General features: G+C 62.7%; 1 protein-coding gene across 1 annotated transcript; it reads right to left on the minus strand.

Annotated features, from left to right (window-relative positions):
- Positions 1-416: 416 nt before the first annotated feature.
- Positions 417-17,677, minus strand: LOC115640395. The gene is made up of 10 exons (XM_030543136.1): positions 17,636-17,677; positions 12,929-13,195; positions 11,160-11,278; positions 7,434-7,501; positions 4,627-4,659; positions 4,242-4,316; positions 3,806-3,842; positions 3,605-3,654; positions 1,754-1,792; positions 417-1,253 (listed from the first exon to the last, which is right to left on the minus strand). Exons 1-9 carry the CDS (start codon positions 17,675-17,677, stop codon positions 1,770-1,772), a joined length of 714 nt encoding a protein of 237 aa, XP_030398996.1. The 3' UTR covers positions 417-1,253; positions 1,754-1,769.
- Positions 17,678-19,051: the final 1,374 nt, after the last annotated feature.

Genomic DNA, 19,051 nt, shown 5'->3' on the forward strand with positions numbered 1-19,051 from the left:
GAGGGGATCAAACCTGCTTTGTGTCTGCTCATGCACCTCCAAGAGATCAGGGTCCCCGTCCCCCATTCCCCTCACCACCAGCGTACGATTCTTGGGGCAGCTTCTCCAGCTGGCCCAGCCCCTGCCCCACGGCACCCTTGGAATGGCCTGTCCACGATCACAGACCATGCACCGGTGACCTGGAGCCAGGGAGGGGAGAGGGGGGCTGAAGGTCACCTCAGGAGTGAGGAGCACCAGCTGAGCTGGGGGGAGCCCAGGGCTGGGATGGCAACAGGCTGTTTGTGAGGGGTACTGACAGAGTTGGGGAGCAAGCTTGGCAGCGGGGGTGGGGGTGGCGAGTGCAGGCCAGAGGTGGGGAGGGGTTCAGTGCTTGACGCAGTGACCCCTGCCCCGGGCAGTAATTGCCAGGAGGCAGGTGGGGGGCAGGTAGCATTTATTGGGAAGCCATCTCCGGCCAGCAACTACAGACAGCGCCCCCGGCTGGACACAGGGACACTTGCAGAGGCTGGGGGGGTTCTACTGGCCCCTGCTGGAGGAGATCAGCCCTGACCCAGGGGTGGGAGCCAGCTGTTCCCATCACAGCCCCATGATGGACACTTCAACAGGGACCCCGACTGCCACCGCCCCCCACAGTAACCCCTCCCTGCACCCCTCACACACAGGGCTCTTGGCACCGCTGCCCAGAGCCCACAAGGGCAGCACCCCTAGAATGGGGGGTGTCCCCCTGCTACTGGGGACAGGCTCTGCTCTGTACATCTCTGTTGTCCCCTGCTGGAGGAGATCAGACCTGCCAGGTGTGTGTGTCTGTCTGTCCGTCCCTGCCACCCCCGGCTGGAGGGGACAAGCCCTGAGCTCTGTGTTTGTGTGTGTGTCTCTCGGCTGCCCCTGCTGGAGGGGCTCAGACCTGGTGTGCATGTGTGTCCCTACTAACCCCTGTTGGAGGGGATGAGACCTGCTCTGTGTGTGTGTGTGTGTGTCTGTGTCCCTACTGCCCCCTGTTGGAGGGGATGAGACCTGCTGTGCGTGTGTGTGTGTGTGTGTGTCTGTGTCCCTACTGCCCCCTGTTGGAGGGGATGAGACCTGCTCTGTGTGTGTGTGTGTCCCTATTGCCCCGTTAGCTGGCTCAGATTCTGCGGGCTGCAATCAGCGCGCGGGGGCCTGGTCTAGGCTAAGTGCTACGGCTATGCAGCATGGGGCGGGGGAAGAGGGGGTCACTCTTCATATCCAGGGAGGGGTCTGCGCCTTGGGGAGACCTGCACAGAGAGCAAATGGGAAGGGATTATGTATGGACAGTGAGCAACACTGCCCCACCCAAGGGAGAACCCAAGAGTCCTGGCTCCCAGCCCCCCTGCTCTAACTCCCTAAATCCCACTCTCCCCCCAGAGCAGGGGATAGAACCCAGGAGTCCTGGCTCCCAACCTTGGTCTCTATGTAATGTGGATGACTGCCGCAGTGGGAATTTGGACCCACAGAACTCATAGGAGCCGGCACCCCCTAGAGAGGAAAACCCCAGGCCTCATTCCCCACCTCCCGGAGCCAGCCAGTCCCCCACCCTGGGGCCAGATGAGAGCCAGTGCCCAGCCTTCAATTGGGAGTGAAAGAGGTGCCGGAGCTCAAGGGATTTTTTAACACTCATAACGAATGCAGCCAGCCCGGAGGTGCTGGGGCCCAGCCCTGGCACAAACTGGGCACTGCCAGAGCTCCCCTGGGGGAAAGGGCCCCATATCCCAGCCATTCCCCCTGCCCCACTCACCAGCCTCTGGGCCCGCCTATCTCATCCGGGTGGACAAACCTATGGAGAAGAACCAAGGAGTCAGGTGCCTGGGGCGAGGTTCTGCCTGGGGGGATCTGGGGTCAGATCCTAGACAGCCCAGCCCTGCGGGGGGTGGGGAGAGGACCCTGGCATCCTGGCCACGCCCTCCCCCAGCGTGTGTCACACAGAGCCACCCAGGGCCGCAGGTAGATTATTGGGGCCCTTGGCACAAAGAACTTTTGGGCCTCCCAGTCAACCTGGGGCCCCATCCCCTGCTCCTCCTCCCCCCGCCTCGGCCCCCCCCCCCCCGGCCAGGCCAAGCCAGGCCAGAAGCTGGAGCCAAGCCCTGGCAAGAGCAGCCCAGGGCTGACCTTAGGGAAAATGGTGCCCTTGGCCCCTGTGGGCATGTTACCCCCCACATTGCCCACAGGCTCCCCACCCCCCATCATCCCTGACCCCACTCCCCTTCTGCGTCCTCAATCCCTGCCCTGTGTCCTCCATGCACCCAACCCTCGCCCTAGCCCTGTGCCCTCCACACCATGCACCCCCGGCCCTGTGTCTCCCCCATGCCCCCAACCTGTGTGCTGTGCCCCTCTGCATCCCCAACCCCTGCACTGTGCTCCTGCACCCCCAACCCCTGCACTCTCCTCCTGCGCCCCAACTCCTGCCCTGTGCCCCCCACACCATGCACCCCCGGCCCTATGTCTCCCCCATGCCCCCAACCCCTGCCCTGTGCCCTCCTGCATCCCCAACTCCTGCCCTGTGCTCCTGCACCCCAACCCCTTCACTCCCCTCCTGCTCCCCAACCCTTGCCCTGTGCCCCCCACACCCCTCCACCCCCCCAGCTCCTGCCCTGTACCCCCTGCACCCCAACCCCTTCACTCCCCTCCTGCTCCCTAACTCCTGCCCTGTGCTCCTGCACCCCCAATCCCTTCACTCCCCTCCTGCTCCCCAACCCTTGCCCTGTGCCCCCCACACCCCTCCACCCTCCCAGCTCCTGCCCTGTACCCCCTGCACCCCAACCCCTTCACTCCCCTCCTGCTTCCCAACCCGTGCCCTGTGCCCCCCCCACCCCTCCACCCTCCCAGCTCCAGCCCTGTACCCCCTGCACCCCAACCCCCGCACTCCCTTCTGCACCTACATGGGGAAACTGAGCCGGTTGCATGGAGCGCCTGGCACTACTGCTCCCTCCCCCCTCCAACGTTGCTCCTCCGGGCCCCGTAGAGGGCTGTGAAGGGGGGAGCCAGGAGCCCCCCGCAGCCAGGTCACTTTCCCCACCTGGGCTGTGTAAGGGAAGGGCAGAGAGCAGCAGCTCCTGATGCCTCGCAGCACAGCCCAGGTGAGGAAAGTGACTTGGACATGGAGGGCTTGTGTTGTTCCTCGCTCCTCCCAACCCCCTAGGGGGCCTGGAGGACCGTTGCGGGGAGCCAGCGGTATCTGTGCATCATCACTTCCCCCCCCCCCCCCCCCCGAACAGGGAGACATCTGGGTGCCCTCCCATATCACCTCTGCCAGCCAGCAGCACGCACCTCTGCACGGCACCCCCTGGCCATGGCGCCCTGGGTGGCACTCCCCGGGGGGCAGGCCAGGGGCTGCTCTCGGGTCCCCTCATCCAGGGCAGGTGGAGGGTTCAGGACTCCCCACAACTGACCCAGGCTCCATGGGCCCCAGGGGAAAGAGGAGGAGCAGGGGACAGGGCCACACTTCAGGCACTGGTGCCCCCCCACCTTCTACACAGGTTCTGCCGCTCCTGCAGGAGCCTCCAAATTGACCGGGGCCCCTGGGCACAGGCCCCGTGGGCCCAGGTGTTAATCCGACACAGGGGGAGGCTGTGGGGCGCCTGGTACTTACGGCGAATGGAGCTTCGGAGAGGCCCTTCCTCCTCGTCTGGCTCACCAGTCCTGGGGGGACAGCAGCATTACACGGGTCCCCCACAGCCCGTGCCTCTCACTCCCAACCCAGCACTGAACTCCCCTCCTGCACAGCTCTGCCAGAGCCCCTCACTCCTGTCCCAGCCCTAGGGTGCAATGCTGGGGGGGGGGGAATATTTACCTTTGTTGCTGGTTAAATTTGCAACGACAGCGTCGACCTAGAACAGATAAAACAGTAAATACCCCCCTGGCAGCGAGATGGCAGGACAGGGCAGGGGGCAGTGGGGGCAGACCTCCTGGATTCTATCCCAGCACTAGGAGGGGAGTGGGGTCTGGCGGGTTGGGGAGTGCTGAGTAGCAGCAGGCTGGGCAGCAAGCGGTTAATGAAACCAGGCTGGGGAAACAGTGGGGGTTAGCCCCCCCCCCCCACACACACACACCCTGCAGATACAGATGGAGCCAACGCTCTGGATGAGGGGCTGAAGGGACCTGGTGTCGAATCAGCCCCAGAGACAGCACACAGAGGTACCAGCCCCCCCAAACTCCCCCTCCTCTCTGGCTGGCTCAGGGGGATGGGACACGGGGCCTTTCCCCTGCAGGGGGCGCTGGATACTCACTGAGGATGATGAGGATTCCCAGCAGAAAGAGGATGACGGCGAAGATGAGGCCTCCAATTCTCAGGGATTGATAGTCTGGGGGGAGAGACAGACTCAGGGGGAGAAGGGACCTGCCCCCCCCCCAAAGAGACACACAGATGCACAGCCATTGTACATGTGCATTGTGCGTGTCCCTGCCGCCCCCTGCTGGAGGGGCTGGGCCCTGCGGGGCGTGTGTCACTGCGGACGTGCACTGCTCCCTGCCCTCGGACCTGAGATGCTGCAGCTGGCACCGAAGAGAGACCTAATCTCAGTGCCCCAAGCAGACACCCTCCACCCCTCTCCCAGCAGGTGCCGGCTTCTGGCCTAGCTCAGCAACCGCCTGTCCTGGGACCCTCCAACTCACCGTAGTTAAAGGGGTCGTGCTCCTTGGGAGGCTCTGGGAGAGAGAGAGAAAGAGAGAGAGGGGCATTAAGGATCTCTCTGTCCTGGGATTCAGGGATGCTACAGAGACACAGAGTGCACTCTAACCTCTCTGCGCCCCCCCTACTCTAACCTCTAGGCCCTAGGCCCCTCCTAGTACCAAAGAAAGAACCCAAGAGTCCTGATCCCCCCTGGCAACCCCCAGAGCTAGGGATAGATCCCAGGATTCCTGGTGCCCGGCAATCCCCTTCCCTTCCTCCAACCACTAGACCCCACTCCCAAGCCATAGACAGAACCCAGGAGTCCTGATCCCCCCTGAGGTAGGGACAGAACCCAGGATTCCTGGCACCCAGCAAGGCTGCCCCAGGGGGGGGAGTGGGGCAATTTGCCCCAGGCCCTGGGCCCCACAGGGGCCCCCACAAGAATATAGTATTCTATAATATTGCGACTTTTTTTATAGAAGGGGCCCCCAAAATTGCTTTGCCCCAGACCCCCTGAATCCTCTGGGCGGCCCTGCAGCCCAGCAATCCCCTCCCCTTCCTCTAACCACTAGACCCCACTCCCAAGCCATAGATAGAACCCAGGAGTCCTGGCCCCTAGGCCTGGTCTAAAGTGAAAACTTTCCTTGGAGTAGCTACATTTCTGAGGGGTGCACCCCACCCCTGAAAGCCGCAGGGAAGCTGACGCCAGCCTGGTGTAGGCAGGGCTAGGCAGATGGACCAGCTCTTCCCTTGCCCAGCAGCTGCTTGTTGGGGGGGTCCCCCCCATGCTGACCAGGGAGCCCCTCGGCACCGCAGTGAACATCTGCACTGACATGCTGAGCTGCTGGAGCGCTACTCTCCTCACCTCCTGGGGCCCTTCGGGGGTGCTGGCTCCCATCCAGCCCCAGGGTGGGGGACTGGCTGGCCCAGGGAATGGGTGCCAGGGTCCTACAGGGTGTCTGGGGCAGAGCTGGGATTAGAACCCAGGGGTCCTGAATCCTGGTTCACTGCTGTAACCATTAGACCTCCCCAAGCCACACATCCACCCCCCATCACCGCTGCTGGGATTAGATCTCCTCCCCCCCCCTCCCCCGCTGCTGGGATTCCTTCCCCCCCTCCTTCACCCCTCTGCCCCTTCCCTGCTTCTGGGACTTCTCCACCTCTTTGACTCCCCCTCTCCACACTCAACCTGCTGTCCCCTCCCCCACTGCGGGGATTCCTCCCCCCCCACTACCCCCTCCTCCACTGCGGGGATTCCTCCCCCCCACTACCCCCTCCTCCACTGCGGGGATTCCTCCCCCCCCACTACCCTCCCCACATTGCGGGGATTCCTCCCCCCCACTGCCCCCTCCTCCATTGCGGGGATTCCTCCCCCCCACTACCCCCCCCACATTGCGGGGATTCCTCCCCCCCACTGCCCCCTCCCACACTGCGGGGATTCCTCCCCCCCACTACCCCCTCCCACATTGCGGGGATTCCTCCCCCCCACTGCCCCCTCCTCCACTGTGGGGATTCCTCCCCCCCCACTACGCCCTCCCACATTGCGGGGATTCCTCCCCCCCACTGCCCCCTCCTCCACTGCGGGGATTCCTCCCCCCCACTACCTCCTCCCACATTGCGGGGATTCCTCCCCTCTTCCACTGCTGGGATTCCTCCCTCCCACTGCCCCCTCCCACACTACGGGGATTCCTCCCCCCCACTGCCCCCTCCCACACTGCGGGGATTCCTCCCCCCCACTACCCCCCTCCCACATTGCGGGGATTCCTCCCCCCCACTGCCCCCTCCTCCACTGTGGGGATTCCTCCCCCCCACTGCCCCCTCCTCCACTGCGGGGATTCCTCCCCCCCACTACCTCCTCCCACATTGCGGGGATTCCTCCCCTCTTCCACTGCTGGGATTCCTCCCTCCCACTGCCCCCTCCCACACTACGGGGATTCCTCCCCCCCACTGCCCCCTCCTCCACTGCTGGGATTCCTCCCTCCCACACTGCTGGGATTCCTCCTCTCCCCACTTGCCCCACTGCCCCTTTCCTTGCTGCTCGGACTCCTCCCCTCTCCACTCGCCCCGCTGTCCCCCACCACCACTTCTGGGATTCCTTCCACCCCCGCCCCACTGCTGGGATTCCAGACGCACACCCCACTCCCGGCTCCCCCAGGCTGTGCTCCCCACACTGGCGGTCTCCCATGTCCCCCCCAGCTGAGTGGGTGGATGAAGCTTTTTGAATCTGCAATTTGGGCTCCCGCCAAGCTGCGAGCTGGTTGCTGCCCAAAAGCCCCAGCCCCACCCAGTGACCCAGAGCCTGGGATGAGGGGACGAGGCTGGCACAGCCAGCTGGGGGGCAGCGGTGATGTCCGAGCACTGAGGGCCCAGGGAGCAGCTGGAGCCCAGCAGCGCTGGATGGGGTGGGAACGGAGGGGCTGGAGCCCTGAACCAAACTGCAAACCCTGTGCATGAGGGAAACCATTGCAAGCCGGGGTGCAGCCACAACCCAGCACCCCGAGTTCCTGACCCACCGCTGGGAGGGGGGCTGGAGCTATCCTGGGTGCTCTCCTCAAGGGGAGAGGTGTCTAATGGTTAGAGCAGGGGGGGCTGCAAGCCAGGATGCCTCGGTTCTCTCCCATTGGGTTGCCAACTTTGGTTGGATAAATTCCTGGAAGTTTGACCACATGCCATTATCTTCGATTCCTGGAGACTCCAGGACAATCCTGGAGGGTTGGCAGCCTTATGTCCCCAGTAACACGCCATATACCCTGGGGCTGGGGTCCAGGTTCTGGGGGCTCCGCTGCGCTCTCTTGCCCCCGGCACTCACCAGCACTGGCTGCTCCCAGCAGGGCCCAGCAGAGCAGCAGCAGGATCCACGTCCCCATGTCTGTCCTGCTGAGACACCAAGGGACAGAGGGTCAGGGGAGAAGGGAGTGGAACCCGGGAACAGGAGCAGCCAGGGAGGGAGAAGATTGGCAGGGCTGGGGTGGGAGGTACTGAGGGGTGGGCTGTGGCATGGGTGGGGGTGTATTGAGGGGCAGGGCCAGGCCAGAGTGGGAGGTAGTGGGGGTGGGGTTCTGGGGGGCAGTGCTGGGGTGGGAGGACACTGGGGGGGCCTTGGAAGGGGTGGGGAGGTACAAGGGGCAGGGCTGGGGTGGAAGGACGGTGGGGGGACCATGGAAGAGGTGGAGAGGTACAGGGGGCAGGGCTGGGGTGGGAGGACACTGGGGGGGCCTTGGAAGGGGTGGGGAGGTACAGGGGACAGGGCTGGGGTGGGAGGACACTGGGGGGGCCATGGAAGGGGTGGGGAGGTACAGGGGACAGGGCTGGGGTGGGAGGACACTGGGGGGACCATGGAAGAGGTGGAGAGGTACAGGGGGCAGGGCTGGGGTGGGAGGACACTGGGGGGGCCATGGAAGGGGTGGGGAGGTACAGGTGACAGGGCCGGGGTGGGAGGACATTGGGGGGAGCCATGGAAGGGGTGGGGAGGTACAGGGGACAGAGCTGGGGTGGGAGGACACTGGGGGGGCCATGGAAGGGGTGGGGAGGTACAGGTGACAGGGCCGGGGTGGGAGGACATTGGGGGGAGCCATGGAAGGGGTGGGGAGGTACAGGGGACAGGGCTGGAGTGGGAGGACACTGGGGGGGCCATGGAAGGGGTGGGGAGGTACAGGGGACAGGGCTGGGGTGGGAGGACATTGGGGGGAGCCATGGAAGGGGTGGGGAGGTACAGGGGACAGGGCTGGAGTGGGAGGACACTGGGGGGGCCATGGAAGGGGTGGGGAGGTACAGGGGACAGGGCCGGGGTGGGAGGACATTGGGGGGGCCATGGAAGGGGTGGGGAGATACAGGGGACAGGGCCGGGGTGGGAGGACACTGGGGGGGGGCCATGGAAGGGGTGGGGAGGTACAAGGGGCAGGGCTGGGGTGGGAGGACACTGGGGGGGCCATGGAAGGGGTGGGGAGATACAGGGGACAGGGCCGGGGTAAGAGGTCCTGGGGGGAAGAAACAGGGCTGGTGGGTGGGGCCGTGGCAGGGCCAGGATGGGAGGTAGTGGGGGGGCGGGGTGGAGCTGTGGCAGGAGTGGGGGGAGTCTGGCGGGATGGAATGGAAGGTACTTGGGGTGGGGCTATGGCAGGGGTACAATCCATGGCAGGATTGGGGGCAGGGCCAGGGTCATTCACACCCAGCCCCTGCCTGGTGGGTCTGCTGGGGCCAAAGGTCTGTTACCATAGAGATGTGGCCTTGTGCCCCCCCCAGCCTGCCAGCAGTGTTTGCAGATGATAACCCTGCCCCCCACTTCAAGCCAGGAGACCCCAGGGTGGGAGGAGGGGGCAGGAGAGAGGACCCTGGGCCTGGCCTCACACCTTTTGGACACTGAGTCCCACCAGCCTCCCTCTGCATCTCCCCACCCAGCGCTGCTCAGCCTGCAGCTACGCATCCATGCCCCCCCCACTTCAACCATTGCACCCCACTCCCCTGCCAGAGCCAGGAGAGAACCCAGGAGCCCTGGCTCCCAGCCCCCTGCTCTAACCTGCCAGCAGTGACACACGGTAGGAAGAGGAGTGGGGATTTCTGTGGTCTCTACACCCCCCCCAGATGGAGGACCCCCTTCTGAGATATGGGGGGGGAATACCCACCCCCATTTGTCCCTGCTTTGTCTGCAGCCAATAAAGGGTTAACCCAGGGGATTTGCATTTGCCAGCCTAATCCCTGGCACTGGGCACCCGTAACCCCGAGTTACGCCTCGGCCCTCCCCCCCAGCGCTGCATGCCCCCCCGCCACTCCCCACAGAGCAAAGAACATTCCAGCCTGCATGCCCCACAGCCAGTACATGTCAGCACCAATGGCACCTGCCTCTGCCGGACCCCGCAGCACCCCCGTTCTGCTGGCACCCCTCACTCCCAACCCGCAGCCCCTGTTATCCTTTCCCTGCCCCCTCCCCGAACTTACCCATGCCCCTCACTCCCAGCCCGCACCCCCGCTATCCCAGCCCTGCTCCCCCAAGCTCTACTGGTGCCCCTCACTCCCAGCCCGCACCCCCGCTATCCCAGCCCTGCTCCCCCAAGCTCTACTGGTGCCCCTCACTCCCAGCCCGCACCCCTGCTGTCCCACCCTGCTCCCCCAAGCTCTACCGGTGCCCCTCACTCCCAGCCCGCATCCCTGCTGTCCCACCCTGCTCCCCCAAGCTCTACTGGTGCCCCTCACTCCCAGCCCGCACCCCTGCTATCCCAGCCCTGCTCCCCCAAGATCTACTGGTGCCCCACACTCCCAGCCTGCACCCCTGCTATCCCAGCCCTGCTCCCTCAAGCTCTACCGGTGCCCCTCACTCCCAACCCGCACCCCTGCTATCCCAGCCCTGCTCCCCCAAGCTCTACCGGTGCCCCTCACTCCCAGCCCGCACCCCTGCTATCCCAGCCCTGCTCCCCCAAGCTCTACTGGTGCCCCACACTCCCAGCCCGCACCCCTGCTATCCCAGCCCTGCTCCCCCAAGCTCTACCGGTGCCCCTCACTCCCAGCCCGCATCCCTGCTATCCCAGCCCTGCTCCCCCAAGCTCTACTGGTGCCCCACACTCCCAGCCCACACCCCTGCTATCCCAGCCCTGCTCCCCCAAGCTCTACCGGTGCCCCTCACTCCCAGCCCGCACCCCTGCTATCCCAGCCCTGCTCCCCCAAGCTCTACCGGTGCCCCTCACTCCCAGCCCACACCCCTGCTATCCCAGCCCTGCTCCCCCAAGCTCTACTGGTGCCCCACACTCCCAGCCCGCACCCCTGCTATCCCAGCCCTGCTCCCCCAAGCTCTACTGGTGCCCCACACTCCCAGCCCGCACCCCTGCTATCCCAGCCCTGCTCCCCCAAGCTCTACCGGTGCCCCTCACTCCCAACCCGCACCCCTGGTATCCCAGCCCTGCTCCCCCAAGCTCTACCGGTGCCCCTCACTCCCAACACGCAGCCCCCTGCTATCCCAGCCCTGCTCCCCCAAGCTCTACTGGTGCCCCACACTCCCAGCCCACACCCCTGCTATCCCAGCCCTGCTCCCCCAAGCTCTACCGGTGCCCCTCACTCCCAACACGCAGCCCCCTGCTATCCCCCGCCTGGGCTCCACCCAACTCTTCCATGACCCTCAGTCCTGAGCTGCACCTCTGTTATCCTAGCCCTGCCCCCCAACCCCCAGCTGCTCCAGTGCCTCTCACTCACGACCTACAGCCCCCTGCTATCCCAGCCCTGGGCTCCCCCAGCTCTTCCAGTGACCCTCAGTCCCGACCCGCAGCTCCCTGCACCTACCCCTGTGCTCGGGCCTGGGCCTCTCGCTGGCGGCTGAGCAGGACAGGGCGTTATCGTGGGCCGCGGGGACTGGCTCAGGGGCAGAGATTAAGGCAGCTAAATTCGGCTGGATTGGCTGCCTGACAGGCCCCGGACAGGATGGGAGCTCTCGATAAGGGACCTGCGTGGTATGACTAGCAGGGGAGGGCTGGGATCCAGGACTCCTGGGTTCTCTCCCGGCTCTTGGAGCGGAGAGGGTTTAGTGGTTAAAGTAGAGCCCCCTACTCACCTTCTGTCTGTGCCCCGTCTCTGAGGAGAGCTGCCAGACACCCCCTCTAGCTCCGGCTGGGATTGGTGGGTCTCTGCGCTCCCCGGCAGCTTGTCTAAATATACCCGGGCCCCACGGTGCTGGCGTATAAATACCCCTGACTCAGCTGGCCTGGCATGCAGCACCCACGGCTCAGCTCACATCTCAGCAGGGCCTAGGTTGCTACCAGCCCCAGGGGGGCACCCAGCCTGGGCTGAGACCCCAGCCCTAGAGTCCTGCCATGTGTGACTGGCCCGAGGCAGGCCTGGGGCAGGGGTTCTGGGGCCGGTGGGACATCAGGGCGGCTGGATCCCACCTCCAACTCCCCCACCTGCTGCATAGGCAGCTCTGTGCCAGGCTGGGAGATGGGCCCTCCCATTGCTCAGGAGGGAAGGAGAGTTCCCCGACCCAGCATTGGGACCCCTGACCCTTGTGCCACATATCCGCCCCTTCTCCTCATCCCTACCCCATTACTGCCCCCACAACCCCCTTCATCCCATCCCTCTCCCTGAATTCTCCCCCTGCCGCTGCTTCCTTGTCCACACAGTTGTCACCAGTTGCTGGTTGCCACCTGGAAAGAAGCCCCGAGGGAGGCACTGGGGAAGGGGCTGCAGGGGGCCATGTCAGTGGGACAGGACAGGCCATGGGGGTCTCCCCACCAGTCTCTTGGCCCAAGGACATGGGGCCATTTGTCCCATCATTGGCCTGTGGAACTCACTGCCACTGGGCACCACAGGCCCAGTGGGGAAGGAGCTGGTGTCGTGGCTGGACTTGGCTATGGGGAGACCCCGAGATTCAGGAGGGAGAGCTGCCTCCCAACTGCCTCTGGACCAGACCTGTCAGATGGGTCCCCAGGGCACAGTCGGGTGCCACCTGTGCAACCCCAAAACTCCCCTGGATTAGACATCCCCCCGTTAGAACCTCCTGTGGTTAGATCCCCGCCCTGGGGGGCAGTGCCCCCTTGTGATTAGACCTCCCTTCCTGGGGGGGCAGAGCATCCCGTTAGACTTCCCCAGGGTTAGACCCACCTCCCTGGGGGGTGAACCCCCAGGCAGTGCCCCCCCGTTAGAACCTCCCTAGTTAAAAGCACCTCCCTGGGGGCCAGTGCCCCCCATTAGATCTCCCTTGGGTTAGACCCCTCCTCCCTGGGGGCCGAGCTCCCCCATTAGACCTCCCTGTGATTAGACCCCTGCCCTGGGGGGAAGAGCCCACCTTTTAAGCCCCCTCACCCTGAGGTTAAAACCCCTCCTGGAGGGCAGAGACCCTCTGTTAGATCCCCCCACCATGGTTAGGTTCCCCTCCCTGGGGGGCAGAGCCCCAGGGGTTAGAGGCTCCACCCTGGGGGCAGAGCCCCCGTCAGATAACCCCCTGGTTAGACCCCCCCTCCCCGGGGTTAGACCCCCCCGTTAGACCCCTCCGGGGTTAGACCCACCTCCCTGGGGTCAGATCCCCCCAGGCACTGCTCCCCCGTTAGAACCCCCCTGGTTAAACCCCCCTCCTGGGATGCAGTGCCCCCCCCATTAGACCTCCCCAGGGTTAAATCCTAGACCCTCCTCCCTGGGGGGCAGTTCCCCCCCCCGTTAGACTCCCCCATGGTTAGACTCTAGACCCCCGTGGTTAGACCCCCCTCCCTGGGGGGGCAGAGCGCCCTCTCCCGTTGCCCAGATCCCAGCCGATCCGCCCCATTCCCCCCACGGGTCTTTCCCCCTCCCCCTGCCGCGTCTCCCCCAAACCCCCTGGCCGCCCCTTACCCCGCTCCCCTCGCAGCTGTCAGCCGGGCCGAACGCGGAGTGCGGGACCGGACAGCGGGGAGCGCCCCGCCCGCAGCCCGGCCCGGAGCGGGGCGGGGGTGGGACTGAGGGAATGGGGGAGGGGACCAGGCAGTGGGGGTGGGTCCGGAGGAAGGGGGCGGAGGGTGGCAATTCAGAATTTCGTAACTGCCCCCCACAGCGGGATCTGGGTGGGGTGGGACGAAGCAGCCCCGGGGAGGGTGGGTGTGGTTCCCAGGGAGGAGGGGTCTAACCCAAGGGAGATCTAATGGGGGGCACTGCCCCCCAGGGAGGTGCTTTTAACTAGGGGGGTTCTAACGGGGGGGCACTGCCTGGGGGTTCACCCCCCAGGGAGGTGGGTCTAACCCTGGGGAAGTCTAACGGGATGCTCTGCCCCCCCAGGTGCCCCTGTGTCAGTGTGTTGGTGCCCCTGTGTCAGTGTGTCCATGTGGCTGTGGGGCGTGTGATGGTGTGTGGGTGGGGCTGTGTGGGACTTGGCTTGGTGTATTGGAGTATCCGTGTGGCTGTCAGGGTGACAATGTCAGTGTGTGGGGTATCGGTGTGGCTGCTGGAGTGTCAGTGTGGCTATGTGTTGGGGTGACTGTTGGTGTTGCTGTCGGGTGACTATGTCAGTGTATCAGGGTATCAGTGGGCTGTCAGGGTGACAGCATGTTAGTGTATCAGGATATTGGTGTGACTGTCAGAGGCACAGTGTGTTAGGGTGTCAGTTTGGCTGTCAGGTGACACTGTCATTGTGACAGAGTATCGGTGTGGCTGTCAGGATGACAGCATGTCGGGGTTTCACGATGGCTGTCAGAATATTGGTGTGGCTGTCAGGGTATCAGTGTGGCTGTCAGTGCTAGTGTGTTGGGATATCAGTGTGGCTGTCAGGGTGACAGCATGTCAGTGTGGCTATGTGTTGGGGTGACTGTATTGGTGTTGCTGTCGGGTGACTATGTCAGTGTATCAGGGGGCTGTCAGGCTGACAGCATGTTAGTGTATCAGGATATTGGTGTGACTGTCAGAGGCACAGTGTGTTAGGGTGTCAGTTTGGCTGTCAGGTGACACTGTCATTGTGACAGAGTATCGGTGTGGCTGTCAGGATGACAGCATGTCGGGGTTTCACGATGGCTGTCAGAATATTGGTGTGGCTGTCAGGGTGACAGCATGTCAGTGTGTAGGGATATTGGTGTGGCTGTCAGGGTATCAGTGTGGCTGTCAGTGCTAGTGTGTAGGGATATTGGTGTGGCTGTCAGGATGACATCATGTCGGGGTTTCACGATGGCTGTCAGAATATTGGTGTGGCTGTCAGGATATCAGTGTGGCTGTCAGGGTGACAGCATGTCAGTGTGTCGGGATATTGGTGTGGCTGTCAGGGTGACAACGTGTCAGTGTATCAGGGTATTGGTGTGGCTTTCAGAGTGACAGTGTATCGATGTAGCTGTAAGGGTGACAGTATGCTAGTGTGTCAGGGTATTGCTATGGCTGTTGGGCTATCAGTATGGCTGTCAGGATGAGAGTGCATCTGTTTGTCAGGGTATCGATGTGGCGGTTTGGGTGACAGTGTGTCAGGGTGTGACTGGGGTGGTGACGTGTCCCTGTGCATAGCCTGGCCGGGTGGATTCTGTTTCCTGGTTGCAGGCTGGCCAGAGAGGAGCTGAGGGTCATTAAACTGGGGCAGGGGGCTGGGGCAGGCCCTGGAGGGAGAAGATGCTGCCGCGAGGCAGCTCCCTCCCTCTGAGTCCCACTGCTGCCTCCATGTGGAATCAAACTGTGGGTGACCATTGGCCAGGATCATCCCTCCTATTCCATGCACCCCCCTCCAGGGCTGGGACAGATGCTGGACCCTGCCCTTTCATGGCCAGTAAAGACCCCAAGGCATTTGATAGGCCAAGCTGCAGTGTGAACCCCAGCATCCGGGTCAGAGCCCTGTTCACACTGCCTGTTCTAGCTCCTGGCTGACACAGGTTAGTTAGGACTTCCTGTCCTAAATGGCTGTTTCCCAGCTGCCCCAACTCAGCGGTGGCTGCATCTCAGGGCGGACGAGCCACCCCATGCAGCATTATGTGTGTCTGTTCCCCAGGTGCCCTGCTCCAGAGGTGGCTGCGTGTGTGGAATCACAAATCCATTCAAAGCACAAAATCCAGCAGTTTCCAAGGAGGGGAGAGGTCGTATTTTTGGAGTGTGGTGGGGAGGGACGATAAATGTTAATGTCCTGGCGCTTTGGGATCCTGATCAGGAAGGAGAGGGGTCAGGTGGTCATTAAACCTAACAAGATTCCTGCCATTCTCACACACACACACAGTCACTGACTAGCTTAGCACAGCCAAGTTACATGTGAGCTCAGACTCAGACTCTGGGTGGGGAGTGGGGTCTAGTAGTTACAGCAGTGGGGCTGGGAGTCAGGACTCTTAGTTACTTATCACAACCCCACTCTGGAAGAAAGCACAGGGTGCCACCTCCCCCACCCCTGCCCAGCAGGGCTTGTCCCCTCCAGCAGGGACACACACACACACACACAGAGTTTCAGCCTCACTCAAGCCCACCCCACCCATCCAGCTGTGGGTCCCATTGTCAGGGTCTATCCCACCCAACCACGCTCACACCTCCAATCCCCCTCCCAGCTGCAGCCTCCTTCCCCAGTGCCCCAGGCATCTCCCTGCAGGGAGTGTTTCCACCACCCAGATTCCCCCCTCACACACACACATCACAGGACAAAGGCCCCTGTGTGAGAGGAAATGCCAGCTCCGGGCTGGGATCCCACTCCCAGGGACTGGCAGGCAGCCAGACAGCTGGGTCTATTGTCCCCTGCCCCCATCCACCCCTGGTGCTGAGGATCTGAGCAGGCATTTCTGGGTGAGGAGGCACAGCTATGATACCAGGAAGATTAGGACCCAGCCTGGGAGGGAGAAGGCAGAGTTGGGGAAAGAACCCAGGAGTCCTGACTCCCAGACCCACACCAAACACTAGACCCCACTCTCCTCCCAGAGCCAGGGATAGAACCCAGGAGTCCTGGGTCCCAGTGCCCCTCCCCACTCAAACAACAAGCACCAACTGCCCTCCCAGAGCTGCTGCCCCCTAGAGGGGAAAGGCCCATGTCCTATTTGCTTCCTGGAGCAGAGGATGGGATGTGGGTGGGGGAGGATAACCAGCCATGAGCCCTGCCCTCTCTGGGCAGATGGACATGGGCCCTGTCTACACTAGGGGTTGTGACAATCCTGTACCTCCCAGTTCCCACCATCTATGAGGCTTTCTTTGTGTCTGGTGCAACTCCAGGGATCAAAGCAGGAGAGGCTGGGAGTCAGGATTCCTGGGTTCTCTCCCTGGCTCTGGGAGGAGAGTGGGGGTCCTATGGTCCAGGAGGTACAGGGTAACTCTGGTAACTGGCGGCAATGGCAGATCATTATCCTACTCTGCAGCCAGCAGAAAGTTAACAGCAGGGGGGAGGGATAGCTCAGTGGTTTGAGCATTGGCCTGCTAAACCCAGGGTTATGAGCTCAATCCTTGAAGAGGCCAATTAGGGATCTGGGGCAAAAATCAGTACTTGGTCCTGCTAGTGAAGGCAGGGGGCTGGTTTCAAGGTCCATTCCAGTTCTAGGTAATTGGTGTATCTCCTATTATTATTATTTATTTATTGGGTGTAGGATGGAGCCATGCAGTCCCAGCCCTGACAGGGCGCCTGGTCATCAAGCACATGGATGTTCACTCTGAACCCTACTGACAACACTTGTTAGCTCTTTGTAATGGCAGTGACCTGGGGTTGTGGGTGGAGCCTGCATGTGTGAGTGTAGCTTGGTGGTGCTGAGTGGGGTGGGATATATGGTTAGTTGGTTGGGGAAACTGACTCACATTGCAGGGTATTGCAGGCCACGTTGCCTCATCAGCTAACTCCATCCCCTCCCCCGGGGCAGCAAGTTATATGTGTTGGTGACGCCCGGGCTCTAGAAATATTCAGGGCCCGGGGGCCTGGCTTCCCAATGTTCAGGGAGGAGTCTCTCCCCCGGCTCTGCCTGCCACCCCGAGTGATTTTAAAGGGCCCAGGGGCCCCTGCTGCTGCGCAGCGAGGCTAAAATGACTCCCTGCCTGCCCTTGCTCCATGCAGTGCACCACTCCTGGAAGTGGTTGGCATGTTCCTGCAGCCCCTGAGGGGGCGTATCTCCGTGTGCTGCCCCCGCCCCGAGCGCCGACTCTGCCATTGGAACTGCAGCCAACGGGAGCAGTGGGAGCGGTCCCTTCAGGCAGCGACACACGTAGACCCCCCAGCCCCCCACTTAGGAGCCACTGCCAGAGGGGTGTATGGGTTGCTTCCGGGAGCCGCCCAAGATATGTGCTGCACCCCTCACCCTCTCCCACACCCAACCCTCTGCCTCAGTACAGAGCCTGCACCCAACTCCCTCCCAGAGCCCATCCCCCACACCCCCTCCTGCACCCCAACTCCCTCCCTGGCCCAGAGCCTGCACCCAGCACCCAAACTCCCTCCCAGATCCTGTCCCCTACACCCCCTCCTGCACCTCAAACCCCTGCTCCAGCCCAGAGCCCACTCCCAGCACCGGCACCCCTCCCACACTCAAACTCCCTCCTAGAGCCTGAGGCAGGTGTATGTGGGGGAGGGGGGCAGGACTTTGACCCGTGCTAGGCACCACCAAAAATTATACAAACCTGCCCCCCCATCACCCAAGGGTGACCCACCGCCTCCTCACTCCAGCCATATGGTTTGTTTCCATGACACATAGTGCTTCACTTTTTGGCACAAACAGGGAATGACCCAGGCAGCTGCTCAGCCCTCCCATGGCCAGGCTACAACCCAGGAGTCCTAGTGCCCAGCCCTGCTCTAACTCACGGACCCTCTCCCACTCCTAGAGCTGGGATAAAACCCAGGAGTCCTGGCTCCCAGCTCCACCCCCCTTTCAGCCACTAGACCCCACTGCCCTCCCAGAGCTGAGATAGAACCCAGGAGTCCTGGTTCCCAGCTCCATCCCCGTTCAGCCACTAGACCCCACTGCCCTTCCAGAGGTGAGATAGAACCCAGGAGTCCTGGTTCCCAGCTCCACCCCCGTTCAGCCACTAGACCCCACTGCCCTTCCAGAGGTGAGATAGAACCCAGGAGTCCTGGGTCTCAGCTCCACCCCCGTTCAGCCACTAGACCCCACTGCCCTTCCAGAGGTGAGATAGAACCCAGGAGTCCTAGTGCCCGGCCCCTCCTCCCCCCAGCCCCTATGTTGAGCTCCCCCCCCCCTTTTCTTTACTTATGGCCCCGCCCCTGGTCAACACCACCACCCCCCCGCACCGTTCCCCCATCTCCCAACTATTGGCCGGCAGCACTGCCACTCACAGAGGATGGGCGGGCCGCAGGCACAGCGGGACGGTGGAGCACGGACTGACCCAGATCGAAGGGGGACAGCGGGACAGAACCAGGGGCGGATGGAGCGATAGATACAGGGACACATACGGGGGTAGCTGGATAGATACAGGGGTGGATAGAGGGATAGATACAGGGACACATACGGGGGTAGCTGGATAGATACAGGGGTGGATAGAGGGATAGATACAGGGACAGATACGGGGGTAGCTGGATAGATACAGGGGTGGATAGAGGGATAGATACAGGGACAGATACGGGGGTAGCTGGATAGATACAGGGGTGGATAGAGGGATAGATACAGGGACACATACGGGGATAGCTGGATAGATACAGGGGTGGATAGAGGGATAGATACAGGGACACATACGGGGGTAGCTGGATAGATAGAGGAGTGGGTAGAGGGATAGATACAGGGACAGATACGGGGGTAGCTGGATAGATACAGGGGTGGATAGAGGGACATATACGGGGGTAGCTGGATAGATACAGGGGTGGCTAGAGGGATAGATACAGGGACAGATACGGGGGTAGCTGGATAGATACAGGGGTGGCTAGAGGGATAGATACAGGGACAGATACGGGGGTAGCTGGATAGATACAGGGGTGGATAGAGGGACATATACGGGGGTAGCTGGATAGATACAGGGGTGGCTAGAGGGATAGATACAGGGACAGATACGGGGGTAGCTGGATAGATACAGGGGTGGCTAGAGGGATAGATACAGGGACAGATACGGGGGTAG

This window comes from Gopherus evgoodei, unplaced genomic scaffold (assembly GCF_007399415.2).
Source record: "Gopherus evgoodei ecotype Sinaloan lineage unplaced genomic scaffold, rGopEvg1_v1.p scaffold_31_arrow_ctg1, whole genome shotgun sequence".
In the NCBI taxonomy this organism is placed as follows: domain Eukaryota; kingdom Metazoa; phylum Chordata; order Testudines; family Testudinidae; genus Gopherus; species Gopherus evgoodei.

Excerpts from the sequence above, each read along its gene's own strand:
- LOC115640395 (XM_030543136.1), bottom strand. The coding sequence starts at position 17,677 with ATGTGTCATGGAAACAAACCATATGGCTGGAGTGAGGAGGCG. Across the intron at positions 13,196-17,635 it reads ATGGCTGGAGTGAGGAGGCG|ACCCCTCCTCCCTGGGAACC; the intron begins GTGGGTCACCCT and ends CCCTTGGGTTAG. Across the intron at positions 1,793-3,604 it reads TCTCCGAAGCTCCATTCGCC|GTTTGTCCACCCGGATGAGA; the intron begins GTAAGTACCAGG and ends TCTTCTCCATAG.